The sequence below is a fragment of the Lycium ferocissimum genome, chromosome 1 (assembly GCF_029784015.1).
Source record: "Lycium ferocissimum isolate CSIRO_LF1 chromosome 1, AGI_CSIRO_Lferr_CH_V1, whole genome shotgun sequence".
NCBI classification, from domain to species: Eukaryota; Viridiplantae; Streptophyta; class Magnoliopsida; order Solanales; family Solanaceae; genus Lycium; species Lycium ferocissimum.
In genome coordinates, this window is record NC_081342.1 from 67811090 (window position 1) to 67832276 (window position 21187).

The 21187-nt window shown below is 35.2% G+C and overlaps 1 protein-coding gene across 5 annotated transcripts in view; it reads right to left on the reverse strand.

Moving 5' to 3' along the window:
- The window catches only part of LOC132058112 (F-box protein At5g03100-like), a 42510-nt gene that overhangs the window by 9022 nt on the left and 12301 nt on the right, over positions 1–21187 (reverse strand). Inside the window, exons 1-3 of one of the 5 annotated variants that reach the window (XM_059450678.1) lie at positions 18048–18958; positions 17408–17584; positions 15557–16042 (exon numbers count right to left, since the gene is read on the reverse strand). The exons of 3 other annotated variants lie outside the window; for them this stretch is intronic. In XM_059450678.1, coding sequence (XP_059306661.1) covers positions 15737–16042; positions 17408–17584; positions 18048–18920 — 1356 coding nt within the window. In that variant the 5' untranslated portion in view covers positions 18921–18958 and the 3' untranslated portion in view covers positions 15557–15736. Of the gene's footprint in view, positions 1–15556; positions 16043–17407; positions 17585–18047; positions 18959–21187 lie in introns of those variants that run through there. One more of the 5 variants, XR_009415191.1, reaches the window with a different exon arrangement.

Here is a 21187-nt window from a genome sequence, read left to right on the forward strand (position 1 = left end):
AGCATGAATACATACATACACATATATAATAAAAGCTTGATAAAAATATCAAAAAGTAGGGAGAGCAATAACTTATAACCGATCCATGGTCGGGCTTTCTTCCCGCCCGTAACACATGCTAGTTCCTTGCCGGGAACATGAGATTTAATAAAATATGAAAGGATCAATCATTACGAGAGATCGTCTGGACATGGGTGGAATCCTCGTCTACTTTGCTTTCGGGCTATCGAAGCCCTCTCGGTAATTAAAGCAACTCCCAAACACATGAATATTTAGTGGCACTTCCACCATGGTATATCATGAATCATAACTTGCTTGTACATGGCTTTCATGAATTATAACTTGTAAATATAGTTTCATATAAACATAATAAGAATACATGAGGAAGAATTCATAATTCATGGATTAAGCTAGGATTCCTCATAACGAAATGGAAGATTAGGAATACAATAACCAATATAGATACAAAATTCATGTACATAAATACGTAAATACGGGCTACCAATATGTTAGGTTTAATGCCAATTTGAACTTCATGGATTTTACGAAACGGATCATGGGGAAGAACGTGATTCCCACATGTGGATGGAAGTTCTACATACCTTAACTTCCTGCTTTTGCTATCACAATGTCCTCCAATCCTTCAACTTGTGTATAGCAGTACATGTCATAGGGATTCTATGTTAGCAACAATATCCATGCTTTGTTCATCTATTTTATCAAACACTTGGTGGACATGAAACTCCACAACCCTCATTAATGGTGTTTTCTTCACCAAATCCCCATTCTATTACTTCTAGCAAAATTCTAAAATCTCAATTAGATGTAATTAACATCATTCTTCATCACCCATATGAATATAACAATTCCAAGTCAACAATCCAACAACAAGCAAGTTCATATGATTCTTTTCAACAAACCAATTATTATTCTCCCAAGAGTTCATCAATTCACAACTACAATTGATTAGGGAGTAGAAACATTACCTTTTTGGGTAGTCACCACGAAATCAACACCCCCAAGTCCGATCTTTAGTTTAAAATGACGGCAACAACTTTTTTTTTTTATCCTTCACGAGCTTCGGGATTTGGGCCTTAAACTTGGTTGATTTCCTACTTTCTCTCTCTAGCTCTCTCTCTCTCACTTCCTCTCTCTAAAAATCTGAAATTTGAGGGAAATGGAGGCTGCTAGGGTTTTCATTTCCCTTAAATACTAAGGGAAAATGGGTTGACCCAACTTGAAAATGGGTTGAGACCTATCTGTCTTAAAACTGCGTCTATATCTCCCTATCCCGACGTCGCATGAACCCACGACCATGGTTGGAAAGGTTTTTCAATTATCTAAAACTTTCGTTCTTTGAGTTTTCCCAAATTCCCAATTTATGATAGGGTTATGGCCTCTCTCAGGTGACCCGAAACGTATATACGGACCAAGATACGGTCACTGTTACGGTCCCGTAACACGAGATACGGACCGTATCTTGGTACCGTATCTTGGTGAAAATTTCCAGTGAGGTTCTGGAAATTTTTGACGTGTTACGGCCCACTGTTACGGTCCCGTAACTCATGTTACGGCCCGTAACGTCACCGTTACGCCGGGCAAAATTTCCAAATAGGCTTCAGTAAAATGGGCATAACTTTTTGCACAGATGTCCGTTTGACCCCCGTAAGATACCGTTGGAAAGCTATTTCAAAGGGCTACAACTTTCATTGAGGAAGTTTTCTCAAATTCCCAACGGATTTTCACTAAAGTTGACTGGAAGGCAGACGTATCGAAAACTTAGCCGATTCTACGAGATTTCAAGTGCCTTACTATTAGCCATATTGAGACGATCATATCTCCTTGCTCCGATCTCTGATTGGCTTGGTCCTTATATCGTTAGAAAGGTATTTCTACATACTACAACTTCATTGATAGTACATTTCCCAAATTCAAACCGATCAAGGAGTTATCGCTGCCCGAAATAGGCCCATGAACCATTTTCGCAAAACGTCAAACCTTAAATGTTTCCACTAGAACTCTAATGATATGAGCTTAGACATAGTTCCAAGATGCGGGGTGTTACAGAACTCTTCTGGTGATATGATCATGGCATATGCAGTCCCACTAGGGCATGGACCAAAAAATACGGCTGAAGCATTTGTTCTTTGTTATGGGCTTAAATGGTATCTTGAACACGGCATTAGAAAGATTTGGTGGAAGACGGCTCTTCACTTATTGTGAATGCTGGAAGGGAGAAGCCTGGTAGCTGTTCATTTGAATGTAGAAATGAACACATGAAGCTTTAACTCACTATCAAGAGAAGCTAGAGGGTATTTACTAGGGTAGACAAGTGGCAGCTACCTTCATTCAGAATTCGAAAGAAAGCCCAAAACTTACCTTCAATAATGTAACAAGATAAACTTCCCTGCTAGATTTTTTCCAGAGCTCGCATGTTAAGGAAACAATTTAGGGGGAGCAAGTCTCCATAAGTTAGAAGCTATTGTTCTAAAGCTCATCAAGTACTTAGGCTAGTTATGTTTCACATCGTAAAACTTCTTTTGCTTCCATTCCTCCTATACTGAAACACTCTTTTTGCTTATATTTAGAGGCTTATCACCTACCCTTTGTCAATGATTGAACCTTCTCAATCTTCTCTTTACTTGAGGATTGAACCGGTTCACTTCTCACATTCCTTTGCAGAGGTAAGGCAGTCATCTTTGTAACCTTTTATCATTTTCGATGAAGAATGCCACTAAGGTGGTTTAAACTTCAAAATAAAAAAAAATAAAAAAAATTAAGAGCTTTTCCCTAAGTATGTTGATATATGTTTTTGTTTTCCGCTAATAGTTGTTTGACATTGATAACATGAAGTAACAAAAATAAAGATCTAAAGGAAACTTACTCTTGGTTCGTGATTGTCCCAATCAACGACCAATGTCTCAAGATCCGATGAAACTGCTCTAAGGCTACGTTAAGTTTTAAGAATTTCTGGCTTGATGGTTGAAACCGCCACCCTTTCAACTCCAGAATGGACAGGCACTTATAAACAAAATAGACAAACCAGAATATGTTAAAACAAGGAAATATGATATACTTAATAAATGAGATGCAAATTGTTGAATAATTCATAAAATTTAGCTTGGACTATACGACTGTGTTGGCCACATCAAAGTGTTTGTGGTTAGTTTGAAAATCCAAAGACGGACCTTTAAACACTTGGGAAACACCATCAACAAAACTTAAAAGTATGATGAATGTAAACCAAACCCAAGTTTACATGTTGTCCCATCCATTGCAAACTCTTCATTCTCACCGTTAATCATCCCAAATTTTGTTCAAAAGTCTTGTTTCGATCTCCTGCCACTTAACAACCATATTGTCCATGACTCATGAGAATATAATGCTTTAGTACTTACCAACTTAGTTATCAGATTCTCCAAAGTAATGGCACTGATAACTTTACTAAACAGATGAATTTAATAGCTAAAAAGTCTGGAAAAAAAAATGAATTTGAGATAGTGAAGAGTGTGAATAAACCTCGATGCAGCATGAACCAAATTCGAGATTCTCGACATGGGCAACACTGTGAAGAAGTCCCTTCAAATTTAGTTAGCCGTTAAGCTCGAGAATTAAATCAAGGACTGCAGTGACAAGTGAAGCCACATTTGTCTGTGCGATGCGTATCTCACTGAAGAAACCCAAAGCTTCAACTTCTGAATATAGGGGGCTAATATTTCAAACCCATGATTGCAGCTGTGTTGTATGGTCAATCCTCTCAGCTTCACAGAGCTTATTTCCAAACGATGTATGCCCGTAACATTATATAGTTCCAAGCACTCCAAGTTAGGACAGCTAGATAATATCTTTTCGATGACACCATCGGTCAATTCCACGTCACCAATTGAAAGAGAAACAAGATTACTCCAACTAAAACTACCGGTAGGGTTTAACTGACAGTTACCTATAGAGTTATGAAATACGTAAACAAAATAACCTAGGTGTGTTCAACTAACAATGACGGGACACGAAACAAAATAACCTTAGCTCACTTCATCTTGGTCAGGACTTCTAACTTATGTAAGCCAAATTGAACCCTATGAAAATTTAATAAAACATTTAGGGTCTGTTTGGAAAGCCACCTGCTAATTGGAATTGGTGGTAGTAATTACACATTTTAGTAATTATACGATATTGTAATTACATGATCCTGTTTTTTTGTCATAACGTAATTACGGATAATTATAAGCGTCTTATTTGGTTGCACAAGTGTAATTACAAGCTTCGTTGTTTGGTTGCAAATTACGCGATTAGTTTAATTTAAAAATAAAATTTAATTATCAAAAATCAAAATTGATATTTAAAAATATGTGCCTTTATAAATGACATTAAATTAGAATTTAACAACACGTTGTTTATTGAAAATATATTAATTAATAATCATATATTTGTAACTAATATTATAAATATTAATTGATATACATTTTTAAATTAATAATATTTTAGTTTTAATTAATTATAAAAATTAAAAGCAGACTTTTTTGTGAGAAGATCATGGGTTGGATATTTGACAAGAATATTAATATTATAAATATAATGCTATAACATCATTCAAATGTTTGACAAGAAAAAAATCTATCAACTGTAAATGAAAAATAAACATCTGATGTGACATAACAAGTCAATGTCTTAAAACAAATAAATTAAAGGGAAAATGCATAAAAACACCCTCAAACTTGTCCCAAATATCGGTACACACTTATATTTGTGGGACTATTTTAAATAGGAATATATACACCATTAAAATGACATACCCAGATCTTTATAGTGCAGTGAGTTTCACACGCCTATTTTATTTTATTTTTCACTTTTTTTAATCCTTCCTCCCTTTCTTTCGTCCTTTCCCCACTCTTTCTTCTTCCTCCATCTCCTTCAAACCCTACAAAACATTATAACCTCATCTTATTATTTTTTCTAACAACATCGAAAAGAAAAAGAACAATTAACAACTAATCTCTTAAAAGTTCAACTAAATAGTGGGTCCATCTATCATCTTCTTTCTCGGCTGGCATGGCTGGTGGAGATAACCCATTTGAAGACCTCATAAAAATCATAAATTTGCACACGCTAATGATATATGTAACATCTGAGATGTCAATCATCTTAATTTTTCCTTTCAATCTCCCATAATTTGATTTTAGTGATAAGCTGGGTAGCACAAATTAGATTAAGTTTTGATGATGAAATTTAAGAGCAAACTATCCACTTAGTTATGCTTTATATTATATTATTATAACATATTAGATCTTGAGAAATGATGCGGAAGGTGCTCGGAATTATGCAGAGTTGAAGAAATTGAGAGGGTTCCTTTTGTTGTGTGTTTTTTTGGGAGAGAGTTTGAAGGTCTTGGAAATGAAAAAGAATATTGCAGGTGAAAAGAATGAAAAAAGGAGAAGAGAAAAGTTGCTGGAGGGACGGCCAACTATGTGTTTGCCATGGCTGAACGACGAAGGTGAAACAGATGGGAAGGGGTTAAAGAGAGGAAATATTCAATCAAATTAATTAATATAGTGTTCATTTCAATTAAGAATTGACATTTGTACACATCAGTCAATTTTGACTATTTTTTGCTTCACACGCTCCTATAAAAGAGTGAGCACCCTTGCTGTGTCACATCATCACTCAAGGATATATATATATATATATATATATATATATATATATATATATATATATATATATATATATATATATATATATGTGTTTTAAAATAGTCTTGGTGGGGGGGGGGTCATAGGACCCCGCAGAGTATATGTGTGCCACTAGTATTTTGGGACAAGTTTGAGGGGGTTTTTATGCCTTTTCCCTAAATTAAAACCGAAAATATAAAATAAATTCAAAATTCAAAAGAAAATGTTTAACATAATACTCTTATGTCAAAATTCCAACATTACATAAGTAAGTTCCAATGTAACTTAAATAAATATAATTCAAAAGAAAAGAAAAATATAAGTCTATAATCTCGTTCACAACGAATATCTACTTTAATAACATCACTCATTATATGCTACGTTTGTTAATGACCCATTCTTTCTAATATTAAGAGGTGTAGTTTCAAAAATTAGAATAATAACACAATTATGCTAAATAAATAAATAAAAAAAACGAGCAATTACATAGATAATACACTGGTCCTCACAACTTCTTTATCACCGTCGAGCAACACAGGGAGTATGTGAATTAGAATTGAGTCGGGCAAATCACTGATTCGGTCCATGATGTAGAACATTCAATTGCGGTTTGGTAAAGTTGAAATTTGAGTTATGAAATGAACAACCAAGAATGACTGTCGACACCAAGTAGAAAACCCTAGGTCAGTTCAGCTAAAGGCTTAGACCAACTTGGGCAGGATGTACCCAAATTGAACCCTATGGGGGGGGGGAAAAGTACCCCCTCCGTCCCACTTGAAGTCTCTTAGAGCCTATTTGGCTTAGCTGATTTAAAATAGCTAATAAGCATTTTTTAGTGCTGAAATTGATTTAACAAATAAACAATTACGTGTTTGGACAAAAGTGTTGAAACTAATAATAAGCAGTTGAAGTGTTTGGTAAAAAAGTGCTGATAAGCAATTTTTTTTGTGTTAACATGATTTAAATTCCCTTGAAGCTGTTTATAATAATAGAACATGATTATTACAATATTTCAAATTCCAGATTGATAGTTGTCCTCTTCAAATAATTCATAAAAATAAAATAAAAAATTGTTTGATTCAAATACAAAATGATTTATGTCTCAATTTAGGTTTAGTTCAAAATTGATTAGATAGTATTATTCTTAATAAATATTAAATTAAAGGGTTTCATGTTTTCAGTTTACTTCTTTTTTGAATTCTCATATTTTGTATTTATCAATAATATTTATTTTTATGATTTGATTAGCTTTTGAAACCAACAACGAATCTCCTAGAATGTAGAGGAATGGGATCGAATTCCATAATTTGTAAAACCTACAAATCGCGTGTACCATTCACGTCCAGTTGGTAGAAGGGAATTGGTAGCAAGTTGGAGAACCAAAAATTTAAAAATTAGAAAATACCTCGTAACGTAGCTTTATGTAATATGCAGATCAAAAACATAACAGAGAATTTTCTCACCCAAATAATACCAAGGAGAATTTGTAGAATAAAATTGTTGATGTTGAAGAGGTTATAGAAGTCATAGATTAAAAGAATTGGTGAAGGAGTAAAATCATGGGGAGGGTTCGAATTTTGTTTTTAAAAAAGGTGTTTTAGGAATTATTCAACATAATTAGGGATAGAATAGTAAAATCATTGGTCAAAGTAAAAGTGCTTAAAGCTAAAATATTATAAGTTGGAGGTGACCAACTTATGGCTTATGACTTATTTTTGCTTATAAGCACTTGGCTTATAAGCACTTTTAATATTTACCAAACGCATAGATAAGCTAAAAATTGCTTATAAGCTAGTTTGATCAACTTATAAACTTAGTTAAACACCCTCTTACTCTCTTTTTTAGTCTGTCCTAAAAAAAAAGTGGTTCTTTCTATATTTAGTAAGTTTTTCAATTCCAAGACAAGTATAAGACCACAAGATTTAAAAGACTCACTTTATTTCTTAAACTTCGTATCGAGTCAAACTAAGACACTTAAATTGGGAGGGAAGGAGTGCTTTTTTTTAAACTTATGGTCTAAACCAAGTCATAAATTTTTGTGTAGTCGTAAATCATTTCATTAAGGTTAAAAAAGAAAGTTTTAAGTTAAATTATTTCTAAATATAGAAATGTATTATTCTTTTTGGGACAACTAATAAGGAAAGTGTATCACATAGATTGGACAGAGACAGTAGTATATTTAAATTAAGTTTTCTTAATTCTAATTAATCATCACTTAATTGTTTTAGTCTTCTAGATATACTTGATCTTCGTGTGTTAGTATTTAACTTCTTTTTTTTTTCTTTCTTTTAATTAGAATTAGAAAAACAAAACAAAAAATAATTTTCTTAATCCTAATTAATCATCACATACTAGTTTTAGAAAGTCTTAACTTTTTTTGTCATGCTATCTTTTGAGCCAAGGATCTTTCGAAAACAGTCTCCCTACCTCCCAAGTAGGGGTGCTCACGGTTCGGTTTGGATCGGTTTTTATTTAAAAAATAATCAAACCAATTAAGTCGGTTATTCAAATTTTCAAACCAAACCAAACTATATCAATTTTTACTATTCGGTTTTTGTCGGATTTTATCGGTTTTTTCAGTTTTTATCTATTTTTTCGATTTTTGTTGGTATTTTAAAATACAATGTAGTCACTATCTGAAACCAAACTCATCTGAAATAGAAAACTGGATATTGCCACAAAAGTTTGTCACACCTTTACTAGTTATTACCTTTGTAAAAATAAAAACTTGCCACATCTTTACTATGGAAACATGCCAAAGTAGTAATAGTACTAGTGACTCACTGGTCTATAGATATAATACTCCTTGCCAGAGCTTGCTATAGACATGGAAATATGCTAAAGTAATTTGTTCAAAAGCATGGTCGAAGAGTATAGAAACATAATATAAATTGTAATTTTTCCATAAATAATTTAAAATACGCACACATATATATACAAATATAATTTTTAAAATATGTATATATAAAGTCGGTTTGGTTCGATTTTTTCATTTTATTTTTTATACTTGAAACCAAAACCAAATCAAATAAATGTCGGTTTTTTTTTTCGGTTTGGTTTGGTTTGTTTATCTGTTTGGTTCAGTTTTTCGATTTTTCGTGTTCAGCCCTACTCCCAAGGTAGGTAAGGTCTGCTTACACTAAGTCTATCGAACGGGACGGGACGGGACGACACAAGACTGTTTTGACTAGACAGGACATGTTGCGGGACAAAAAAGAAAAAAAAAAGGAGGGATCCAATGGGGACAGGGACGGGGTGGGATTTTGGGGGAGGTCCACACCGTCCGGCTATATAGTGGATAGAACGGGACGGGGCGGGTTGGGTCAAACGGGTTTGAGGGGATTTTTTTGTTTTGTTTTTTTTTTTTTAATAAACTTCAAACTTAATAATTAAATGTAAATTTTTTAGATTTATATTTAGTTATAACTTAAATTAACATATATCTTTTATAAACTTCAAACTTATTTAGTTATTACTTAATATATATATTTATAACTTATAACTTTAAGATCTTTAAGTTTATTTCGCAACGACTATTTTTTTGAACTTATTAGTTAATATTAGATATAATTTAAGTCTTTATAAAAATATAAAGACTTGTATTTTTTTAGTATTTACAAGAAGAAAAATAATTTCAAGTAAGAAATCAAGCCTTTATAAATACTTTAAAAAAAAATTCAATTAATTTCAAACTGGGACGGAATCGGGTCGTACCGGGATGGGAGCGGGTTCGAGAGGAATTTTCCCCATGTTATGACCCATCCCTCTACCGCTACCCCCTAAATCCCAATCCCCACTATTTCTAATGGGTTCGAGACGGACCGGGTCGACCTGTCTCGATTGATAGCGTTAGCGTACACTCTACCCTCCCGAGACCCTACTTGTGGAATTACATTGGGTATGTTGTTGTTGTTGTTGTATACTAGTTTTAGAAAGAAAAAAAATTATTTTCCTAATGAAAGGAGTACTATTAGATCAAAAGTCCAACCAACAGCAAAGTTGCTCAATTTCAATAATATAAGAATAAATTTGAATGTTTCACGCTTTGGGGATGATTAATAAGAATAAATTTGGATGCTATTGCACCCAGCTTGGGATGTCAAAGATGTCCCAAAAGTTGATGGCCTGCTCAACCCGTCCAAAATTTTATGGGTTCGGCTCAAGATAATTTCATATTAGATTCGATTTTAGTTGGGCAATTTGCAGGATTGCCCTTCGATGGGGTGGTCTTTAATTTTTGCCCCTCAAATTGGTTAATTTTTTCCCCTCAAATTGGTAGTCTTTAAGTTTTGCTCTTCGCATAAAACCCATGGGTTTCGGGTTCGAACCCTCGCTCAGTCAAAAAATTTTCTTAAAAAAAAATCGTAAGCCAAAGTTTGGTAGCAAAAATATGTCAATTAGGGCAAAAGTGGTTAGCCTTAATGCAAAAGTGTGTCTCATGCGGCTGACTTTGCCTTAAGCATAACTAAAAGTATGCCAGAAAAGGCAAACTTTAGTTATGCTTAAGCCAAAGTCTGCTGCATAAGGCATACTTTTTGTAAAGCATTGCCTTGTGATTTTTTTTTTTTTTGAGTGATCGGGGTTCAAACCCAGAATATTGGGGTATTTTCGGCTACCTTTTTAAGTGAAGGACAAAAATTAAAAACCAGCAATTTGAGGGACAAAAATTAAAGACCACCCAAAAGAAGGATATTCTGCGCAGAAAGATGATTTTAGTTCAACTCAACATAAACCATTTTAAAGTGATCTCCAACTTATTTCAATACCAGCCCAATTCTAGCTCATTTTTTAGAATTTACTTTAATTTGAGTTTATTGCTTGAGATATACTTTATTTTTTATTATGTATTCACTTTTTTGTAACATATATATCATAAGTGTGGGGTGTGTTTGATATATGTGGAAAAATATTCATTTTTTTGTGCGTATTGGCCTTCTTTTGGGGTGGTCTTTAATTTTTGTCCCTCAAATTGGTGTCTTTAATTTTTGTCCTTCACCTAATATTCCGAGGTTCTGGGTTCGAATCCCAGCTCCGTAAAAAAAAGAAGGAATTTCGCAAGGCAGAGGTTTGAATTCGCAAGGTAGAATTTTGCCTTAAGGCAGAGTTTTGAAGGTAAAATTTTGCCTTGCGATTTCAAACCCGAAACCAAGAAGTTCTAATGAAGGGTAAAAATTAAAAACCACCAATTTAATGGGCAAAAATTAAAGACCACTCCAAAATAAGGGCATTCCTGCGAATTGCCCAAAAATATTTTTTCAAAAAAATGATTTTTCATGAAATTAGGTCGAGTTGGGTGAGTCATGACCCAACCCATTTTTAGCCCATTTCAGCGCAAATAAGTTTTGACAATCTTAGCCCAACCCATTAATTGGCTCAGCCTATTTTGACTTACCCAATTTCAACCCAACCCGCTCATTTGACGCCGCTACACCCAGCCATTAATTGCTCTCGAAGAAAATTCCTGACCCACAAATTTTTCTAGATCGTATAAGCATGAGAATTTTCAAGTATATATCATTTGATGCTAGTGTTGTCTTTTCAGTGTTATCATAGTTCATCGTACTCTTTCCAGTTTCCACGATAGCGTGATTATCTAATAATCTTTTTGTTTTTCTAAGGTACATCAATAGTCAACTCATTATATTCATATGCATAATCATCTAATAATCTTTTTGTTATTCAAGGTACATCGATAGTCAACTCATTAAATTCATATGCATAATCGCAAACTCTTCAATTTACGGTACATTTCTGTACACTTAATAACCCTCCTAATTTTGTAGGTTATAAAATTATAGTTCATTTGTTGTTGTCACAACAAATAATCGATTTGAATCTTTTCGGCCCCCAAGCCTAATGCTTTAATTCTCTTTTGGACATGCATGCTTAGATCACATTTCTGAAGCTTTAAAAAGGAAAATTACAGGCAAAGGAATAAGATCATACATAAATATCCTGCTCGTGTAATTGGTCGTGTTACTAAAGCCACTTACAACAGACAAAAACATAGAGAGGATCCACCTGATCACTTGAAACACAATCATATTAAAAAGGACCATGATAAGGAAATGTGAAAAAATATGTCTACTTCACAACCTCCCTTCATACATGAATGCCTCATGTACACAAATAGCTTTCTACCTGTGTGAGAAGCATAGAGATCTTTAAACTTCTATCACGAGTGACTGGTTACTATTGCGAGTCCGGACTGGACTAAAATCGCTGAATCACTTGCAAGTGTCCAATGGTACACGATGGACACTCTCCTCGAACAGATCATACTTGTTCAAGATTAAAACGAGGCACAATACATAAACAAAACCTTTAACTTGGCGCGAGTTGGCAACTATGACCTTAAACTTTGCTAGTGCATAAGTAGGCACTTAAACTTGCCAAAAGTTAGAACATATAAACACAAATGCTGATGTGACGCTGACGTGGCATTGACATAACACTGAACAAAATTATATGCCACGTCAGCGCCACGTCAGCATTTGTGTTTACATGTTCGACTTTTGGCAAGTTTAAGTGCCTACTTGTGCACTAGCAAAGTTTAAGGTCATAGTTGCCAGCTCGCGCCAAGTTAAAGGGCTTGTTTATGTGTTTTGCCTTAAAACAAATAGTGTTTCTTTGGACAAGAGGCATCTGACCATTGTTTCAAAGAATTCTTTGATATGCATCCTCTTGTTCTGAAGTAGTGTGCTGGTACTGTTTTCCTCCAGGGCAAGCCATAACTGATCATAGTGACTCACGAGTCGACAACACAAAATACTACAACATGAACATCTTCAAATATCTCTACCCATTTGCATCCGTCATTCATTCTGTTGGCATTTGCTCTGATTAGCTGGTACCTCATAAAAGCAGAGAGTGATAAAAATGATCCCTTATCTTTGTTAGTATGTTCAAAATAGTCTCTTAAATATCAAATGAGCAGCTTTCGTATTTTAAGTTCGCCAACAGTGAGCAGCTTTAGTACAAAATGCTCATGTCAAGGCAAATTGATGGATCTAGGAAAACAGGCAAATGCCGAACCAATGGCCCCTCTCTAGACCTCTTAATTACCGAACTAGCATAATGTTTTCTTCTTTTCGATAAGTAAAGAAAGATTTTATTAACACAACTGGCTGAGCATCTCACAGCAATAGCTGCATTAACATCCTGTTAATTTACACCAAAAAGCAGTTTTCAGTCACGAGTGGCTTCTGCTTGTCCTTCAACGCGCCTGTTGTTTTCTTTCATTCAGTTCTCAGTAGTTCAGTGTCAGTTAACGCCCAGAGCACACATGATGGGATGTGGTTCCAGTGCTTAGTTCTCTTATTAGAGAAAATACGCCTGCAATTGTGTCACTAGACTAACTAGAGCAGTGAAATACTGGAAAAGTAGAAGTTAACGACAGTAACTGGGAGAAAGCATACTCACAAGAAAATAAGTGAATAAGTAGAAACTTCATCATATGTTTATTGAACTTCTGTTTTCTGCTAAATTAGGTAAAATCTAAAACATTATACATCCTTCAAAGAATTTCAAGACAGCAAAGATTTAGGTAATAAGAGACTTTCCTCATCCATTAACGCAATCTACCATTTATGAAAAAGTAATTGCAACCTGCTAAAACCGGTACCAGAATCCTGACCAATAGGCAGCCAGAGGTCTCAACGTAAGGATAGCAAATCACAATAAATTACGAGTTGGGAACCACTTTATAGTTGGACAGTTTTAGAAGATGACAACAGATACAAAACATAAGGCACATTCCATTTCCAACTCACTCTTAGAAATATAATCTCAGAGATATACTCCCTCCGTCTCATAATATGTGTCACCTTAGGAAACTAAGAGATAAATTGGCTAGTTTCTTCCAATTTGACCCTTAGACAAAAAATGACAAGTTAAAATGACATCTAAATGATGATTAAAAAGGCCACATAGTAACTTGGTATTGTTGGATTCCCAATGACAAAAGGTTTACTACTTGTGCAAGCTCTAATCAAGAGGAAAAAGTATTTTATTTTTATTATATAGGGGTAATTTGATAAACCTCACATTGCATTATTGGTTTCTTAATATGCGTGTTTTGGCTAAGGTGACACTTATTATGGGACGGAGGGAGTAAATGGATTCTTGGATGTATATTTATTAACTTCAGTATATCAGTACAACCTAAGTTACTCGGACTCTCCTAAAATGTCATCGGGTGCGTGTTGTATCCTTTGGAGGATCCAACACCACTTTCGAAGAGTCCAAGTAACTTAAGAGTAAAACTACCCAACATTTCTGGACAAACCAGAAACAATTATTGCAGCTGTAGTAGGGTCAAGAAAAAATCAATGATGCAGCAAACATTTGTGGAAGAAATCCATAAAAGATATAGAATGACAATAAACGACAAATTTAAGCAAAAAAGACGAAGTAACTTTCACAGCTTACAGACAAGAAAACTTACAGTGTAAAACACATTGCTTGCATGAGGACTAAGCTTCCCGGTAAACTTCAGGTTATAACTAAAAAATTTGTCAGGTTTCCATCCGTCGTGTTATATTAAGAAATCAATGTTGCACTATATTGTTACCTCCCAATAGGGATTACAAGGAATAATTAGTTAAACTTCAATAGACAAAGTTACCTATCCCTAAAGTTCAAATTCCTTGTCATACCAATAACTTCCAGGCTTCAAAGGAAATCCATTAACAATCAGTGCCTTGGTCGGAGCTGATTAGCAGCACTTCCTTTCTCTTTCTCTGCTTTCATATTTGCTTCACTTCCAAGGGACTAAGCAATGTCTGCCAATTTTGAGCCTCTTTGACCCATCAATTGGCTCACTTATGAAACTTACACATTTGCCCCCCATCCGGCATTGAACCCATTACTCTGAGCACACAATCGCTGCAATACTCTCGGAAAATATTGTTCTTAATGTCTACCACTTTTCTTTCAAATCTATTACTAGTATTGAAAATTGACCATAGGGGCTTTTCTTCCTCATTGGGAGAACGCTTCTGAGGGGTCGTGCTGACATTACAAGGACACTGAGGAGGAGCATGAAGAAAAAGCAGGGTTCTGCAATAGACACCTGGTGTTCTGAACTACCTGAAATTCTTGGATTTTGCCTTTGTGGACTGATCACAGCAGCAACCTGAGATACGTGCAACGAGATTGACTCTATAACAGGTGCAACAGGATTGACTCCGAAAAAGGTTCTACTATATATGTCGTGGTGCACCACAATTCACATCAAGGGGGTTCTACTTTACGAAGCTTGTATAACATATTGAGCTACTCTAACGTTATTGAGTAATCTAGGTTAGCACCTTCCTCAATGAGGAGAACTCCCAGAGGAAGCAACCTCCATATCATCACCCTCCAATTCTTTATGATGATAAGGGAACCTGCAGCCGCTACCCTTTGGGGTGCGCACCGGGTAAACCCCGCTCTTGTGCAATAGCCCGCAAACCACACAGGAGATGTAACCCGCACTAGGCAAGCCATGTGCGACGAGCTCGACCCAGAAAGCAAATCCCCTACTTTCGTAGGTAGGGGGTTTCGAACCTGAGACATCCATTATGAAAGCCCCATGCCCAACCAACTGAGCCACCCTTGCGGGTTCCAATTCTTTATTTAGAAAAGAAATAAAGTGGGAGAGAGAACCTATTCTAATTGCAGCGAAAGGAATAAGTACCAACAACTCCTTCAATACTGACAAATATTTTAAAGTTTCTTTTCCACCAATAAAAAATAACACAGGCCAAAGAGATAAGTCCTTGGATACATACGTACTATTTTGGCAAAATGATTTTCAACCTTGAAGTTTCAAAGTATGAAAACATGATCAGGATTATGAAAACATGATCAGGATTCAGCAATATGAATAGAAATCACAAAACATATAGAGCAATCCTTCTTAAATGCTGATTCAAGAAATGCACTGTTACTTGGAAATGAAAAACTACTAATAACTCCTTGGATACTGAAAAGTATAATCCTATTTTTGTCTATAAGCTACAAACCAGTTTCAACCATGATGTTAAGTATGTTGTAACCAATACAACTGTTAGGGGCCAAGATTATCAATAAGAAAAGATAACTGAAGCGTGTGGAGAGGATCTTGGAAAGCTTAGGAACTCCTGTTCCATTTTAACATAATCCTGAGACGCAACATTCCTTTTGATTCTGGCAGTAACAACGAACTTTTCTAGCACGATTGCATGCTTGAGCAAATATTTTACCAATGGTAGCGCTGACTTATATTTACTTAGTGGTCCAAAATAGTCAATGAACTTGATGGTCTTTAGATGTAGCAATGAGCAGTTAAAATAATGTGTCTCAAACCTCCTGCTCTGTTCATCCTCATTTATGTACTTCGATAGTAATTCCTGTAAGAAAGAATCCGCTATGTTAACCGGTCATTCAGCTTATTATAAGGAGAAAGCGAAGAAGTTGATTATGGATAAAATAAAAGGTGATGAAAGATTCAAGGTACATCTCAAGTGCTTAGCAAATGTTACAAAGTGGTTCATGCAAACAACAAAAAGAAGTTTCAAAGTTTCATTGAAACTAATCATTTATTCCCCTTGCATGAAGGTGAGTACTATCCCCTGTTAAACTTCTTTTTCCAACAACTACAAAAAGTTAGACTGTAGAATTAGCATACTCATAGAATCAATTTTGATAGTGACAACATGAGATTTCTGTCAAAGCAACTCAAGCTGAACTATTTTCTGGACAAAAGGAGAATGATAAGCACGCGCTGCAGCAGATTTAGCCAAGAGACACCATCAACTTTCAAGACCAAAATGCAGATTCTGAAATCCCGTAAAGCAGCATTCAAATGAAATTTCCATAATTTGAATTATGCATTCCCTGGAGCAATTACTGTGATCCCATTAAGAAATACTCCCGGGTAGCAGTTGTAGAGAAGGACAATTTGGACCGGGTGGCATAGTGAGGAGCTTTTCTGGTGATATTTATTATTATGGAACATGGTGTCTTGAACGTTGCATTCAGGGGCGATTTTAGGTGCTAAAATTGGGGCACGTGAACACATGGTCTCTCCGTAAAATTAGGTATTTTATGTATATATTTTCTAAAATTAGTATAATACTATCTGTTGGAACCCATGCTACAAAAAAGCTAAATGGAGCACTTGGTTGAAGGTTAGAGTTATTTGTCTAGACCTTCTAGGGATCAAGTCCTACTTAATACAATTTTTTCCTTCTTTTTCTTTTTAGTGGTGAACCCATGTTCCAGAAATCCTAGATTCACCTCTAGTTGCATTAGAAACATTTCGGTGGAAGCCGACTCTTTACTTATTGTGCATTCAAAAGAAGCCCAAAGCTTATCTCCAAAAATGCAACAAAATGAACTTTAGATCCTTCTATCAACTCCCATGTTACTTGAGAATACTCCTCTCCACAAGTTAGAAGCGATTGTTGTAAAGCTCATTAAGTACTTAAGCTAGTTATGTTCCACATTATAAATGGGAGTCCTCCTCCTATACAAAGATTGAACCTCATTAATCTTCTCTATACTTGAGGATTCGATTCCATTCTTACCTTTTTGAACAGGTAAGGCAGACATGTCCCCTCTTTGTAGAATTTTTTCATTATCTATACTATACTATTAGTGTGGTACTCAAGATCAGGAATATGTTGATATATATAACATCTTCTTCTTCCACTAATAGTTGTTTGATATAAGTAACATGAAGTAACAAAAATATAGGCCTAAAGGAAACTTACTCTTGATTTGTGATTGTACCCGTACCAGCTAATGACCAATGTCTCAAGATCCGATGAACTCTGTAGAAAGCTGCAAATTCCAGGAAACTCCAACTGATTTAAGGTTGCGCCAAGTTCTAAGAATTTCCAGCTTGATGGTGGAGACCGCCACCCTTTCAACTCAAGGATGGACAGGCACTTACGGAAAAAAAAAAAAAAAGACAAACCAGAATATGTCAAAACAAGCAAATATGACATACCTATTAAATGAAATGCAAATTGTTGAATAATTCATAAAAAACAACTTGGACCATGCTTGGTTTGAGAATCCAACGACAGACCTTTAAACACTTGGAAAATCCCATGAACATGACTTAAATAGTATGGTCAATGTAAATCAATGCAAATTTTACATGTTGTTCTATACACTGCAAACTCCTTATTCTCAGAGTTAACCATCTAAAATTTTGGTCAAAAAGTCCTGTATCAACCTACTACCACCTTCCAACCATATTGGCCATGAGATAACAATTCTTTAGTACTTACCAACATAGTTATCAGATTATCCTTAGCAGCGGCACTGTTAATGTTACTAAAGTGATGATTGAATAGCTAATAAAAAAAAAATCTGAATTTAAAACAGTGAAGAGTATAAATAAACCTCGATGCCCCAGGTATTCAATTGAAGATTCTCGACATGGGCAACGCTTTGAAGAAGTTCCTTCAAAAAGCTACACTCCTTCTCCAAGTTGCGTTCTTTACCCTTAACATCAAAATCCAAATAAAGAATTGCAGTAACAAGTGATGCCACATTTCTCTGTCTTATTCGTATCTCATTGCACAACCCCGAAAGTCCCAGTGTTTGTATATGCGGGGCTATTATTTCAAGCCAAAGGTCATGATTATCATTGTAGTAACATTCTATGCTCAATTCTCTCAGCTTCACAGAGCTAATTTCCAGACGATGAATGCCCCTAAAATTATGCAATTCCAAGCACTCCAAGTTAGGGCAACCAGATAATACCTTTTTCATGACACTTTCCGTCAAGTTCATGAACCCAAATGAAAGAGAAACGAGACTACTCCAATGAACACTACCACGAGGGTTCAGTTGGCATTGCCATAATTCCAAATTCCTCAGCGACGCAATTTTATATGCAAACTGAGGAAACTCATAGTTTTTGTCATTCCTAATACCAAGTCTAAAAAAATCTTCGACTTTAGTAGTAGCAAAATGTAGCCATAAATCAACATCTTTAGCATAACACTCGTCGTAACTATGGAGATACACATTGAATCTCCGGATTTTATCGCAAGACCTCCAATAATAAAGTTCTCTATGGACGGAAGCAATGAAATCAGCAATTCCCTTTTTGCTAGAATGATTGAAATCAAGTGATACCAGAACGGACATCCAAATAAACCTCCATCGCGTAGACAATACACTGGTTCTAACAACTTGTTTACCATCATCGGGCAACATAGAGAGTATGTGAATTAGAATTGGCTCTGGCAAATCGCTGAGTCGGTCCATGATTTTGCTCGGAGTAGAACCTTCAATTGAAATTTGAACCAATTAACTTGGGTTATAAAATGTATAAGAATTTAGTTAGTAATTTAATATGCAGACCCCCAGAAATAAAAATCGTTTCTTGAATCTAAGAAGCAAATAAATAACCCATCGAACCAGTGGCGGACCCAAGATCTAAGGGTCGTGGGTGCCTTAATAAAATTAAGGAAAATAAAATCCTGAGTGAGGTTTGACCCCAGGTTCCCGGCCACCCAAATCTTTAAAGTTCCACCTGGAAACCAAAGCACCCAGCCATGTTTTTGGTTTCTAGGGTGCTTTTTGAGTTTTTATACCCAATTTTCATATATTTTTTATATAATTATACCTAGTATGTGTCGGGTTTAATGGGTGCTAGAGCACCATTATATTGGGCATGGGTCCGCCCCTGCATCGAACCAGTGTAGGGTTTTCTTTCAAAACCCATTCATTATTCAGAACTAAAAATTGAAGTCTTTTTAAGTTATTTTTCTTTTCTAACTAAAATCGGACAAAAATTACCCAAAATAAACAAATTAAACTTCTGTAAAATACCTGCAATAGGCGGACTGAGCTGGCTAGGCCGCGAGCGTACGGCGGAGAGAGGGATAGAGTTTTGAGACACTGCGTTTGCGTGTAAATTTTTATTAAAATTACATATGAGGGAAAATAACACCAAAATTGCAAGTTCGAGTCAACAAAGGAGTAAAAGAGAGCTCCTGAGTAGGTGTTAAATAAAAACATCAACTACCCCTAAAATACAAAATAATCATCCGTTCATGCCTCTCCTAAAGTAATTCGCTTCTTATCCAACTGAGGCTCGGCTAACAATTCTTACACATTAATACTCTTGACCCTTGTAATTCTTTAATAAAATGATGTTTAATAATTTTTTCATGTAACTCAAATAATATGCGGTCGTATTGCATATTTACTAATTGAGAATGCCGTGAGGATGAATAGCAATTAACGTTTATTTTAAAAATAGATAGCCGGATTTTAAATCTTCACTTGTCATTGGTCTTCATGTTTTTGTCCTATGTCTCAAAAATATCATATTTTATTATTTTGCTTTTTGAAAATAATTTTATTTTTATTCATGAAGGAGTGATATTTTAATTATAATATAAATAAATTTTATTGATTATTTTCTTTCAAGGAGTAAATTGCATAGTATGATAGTAATGTACAATGTTTTCATAGGCGTTTTCGGGGCGAGTCCCGGGGCTCTGGGGCGCAAATAAAAGGCGTAGATCTATAGGGCGTACGCCCTAGAATTTGGGGAGTAAGTCCCGGGCGCAAAAGCGTAAGTCCCAAACGCAAAAGCGTAAGCCCCGGGCGTAAAGGCGTACACCCGGGGCGTTAAATTTGATTTTTATCAATTTAAAAGTATTTTTGCTATAGATTATGATTTTTAAGAAAATACAGATTATTAATAAAAAGTTTAAGTTTTCCACATTTAAAAAAAAAAAAATCAGTTTAGGAAAAAACTTTAAGCTTAATAATAATTAATTAGGTGAAATTAAATGTAAAGTATCCAATTAAAAAACGACACATGTCAAATTTTATGCTACTCACCCTCCCAAAGAGAGTGAAATACACTTTTCTTGCTATGTCAGCACTTAGGGTGGTATTTATTCTGTTTTAAAAACATTTAGATGTAATAGGACCCTTGAAAAGATAATGTGTGTCAGTGCAACTTTGACCAAAGTTCAAGGGGTAATCGTACAAATTACGAAGTTACTCTTCAATTTGGCTACATAAGCCGCCATCACGTCCAAGTTGTAATGCTGAAATTGGTTATACAATTCATAACTCAAATTTCAAACAGCTGCTGTATTTGAAGGTTGCACTGCATGGATACGCAGAGGAAAATCATGTCTAGGGGGGACCGACTTAGTGATTTGCCTGACTCAATCCTACTTTACATCCTCTCTAAGTTGCGGGACAGAAAACAAGTTGTGAGAACCAGCTTATTATCTACGGGATGGAGGTTTATTTGGATGTCTGTTCCACTATCACTTGATTTCAATTTCCCCGCTACTGACAGCGAAAAGGACATTCTTGCTTACTTGGCTTCCATCCACAGAGAACTCTATTATTACAAGTATTGTGAGAAAATCCGGAGATTCAGTGTGCATAACCTTAGTTACAAGGAGTGTTATGCTAATGATGTTGATTTATGGGTAAATTTTGCTACTAAACTTGCTAATCTTGAAGAATTTTCACTTGAAGTTTTCTGTATAAATGACCAA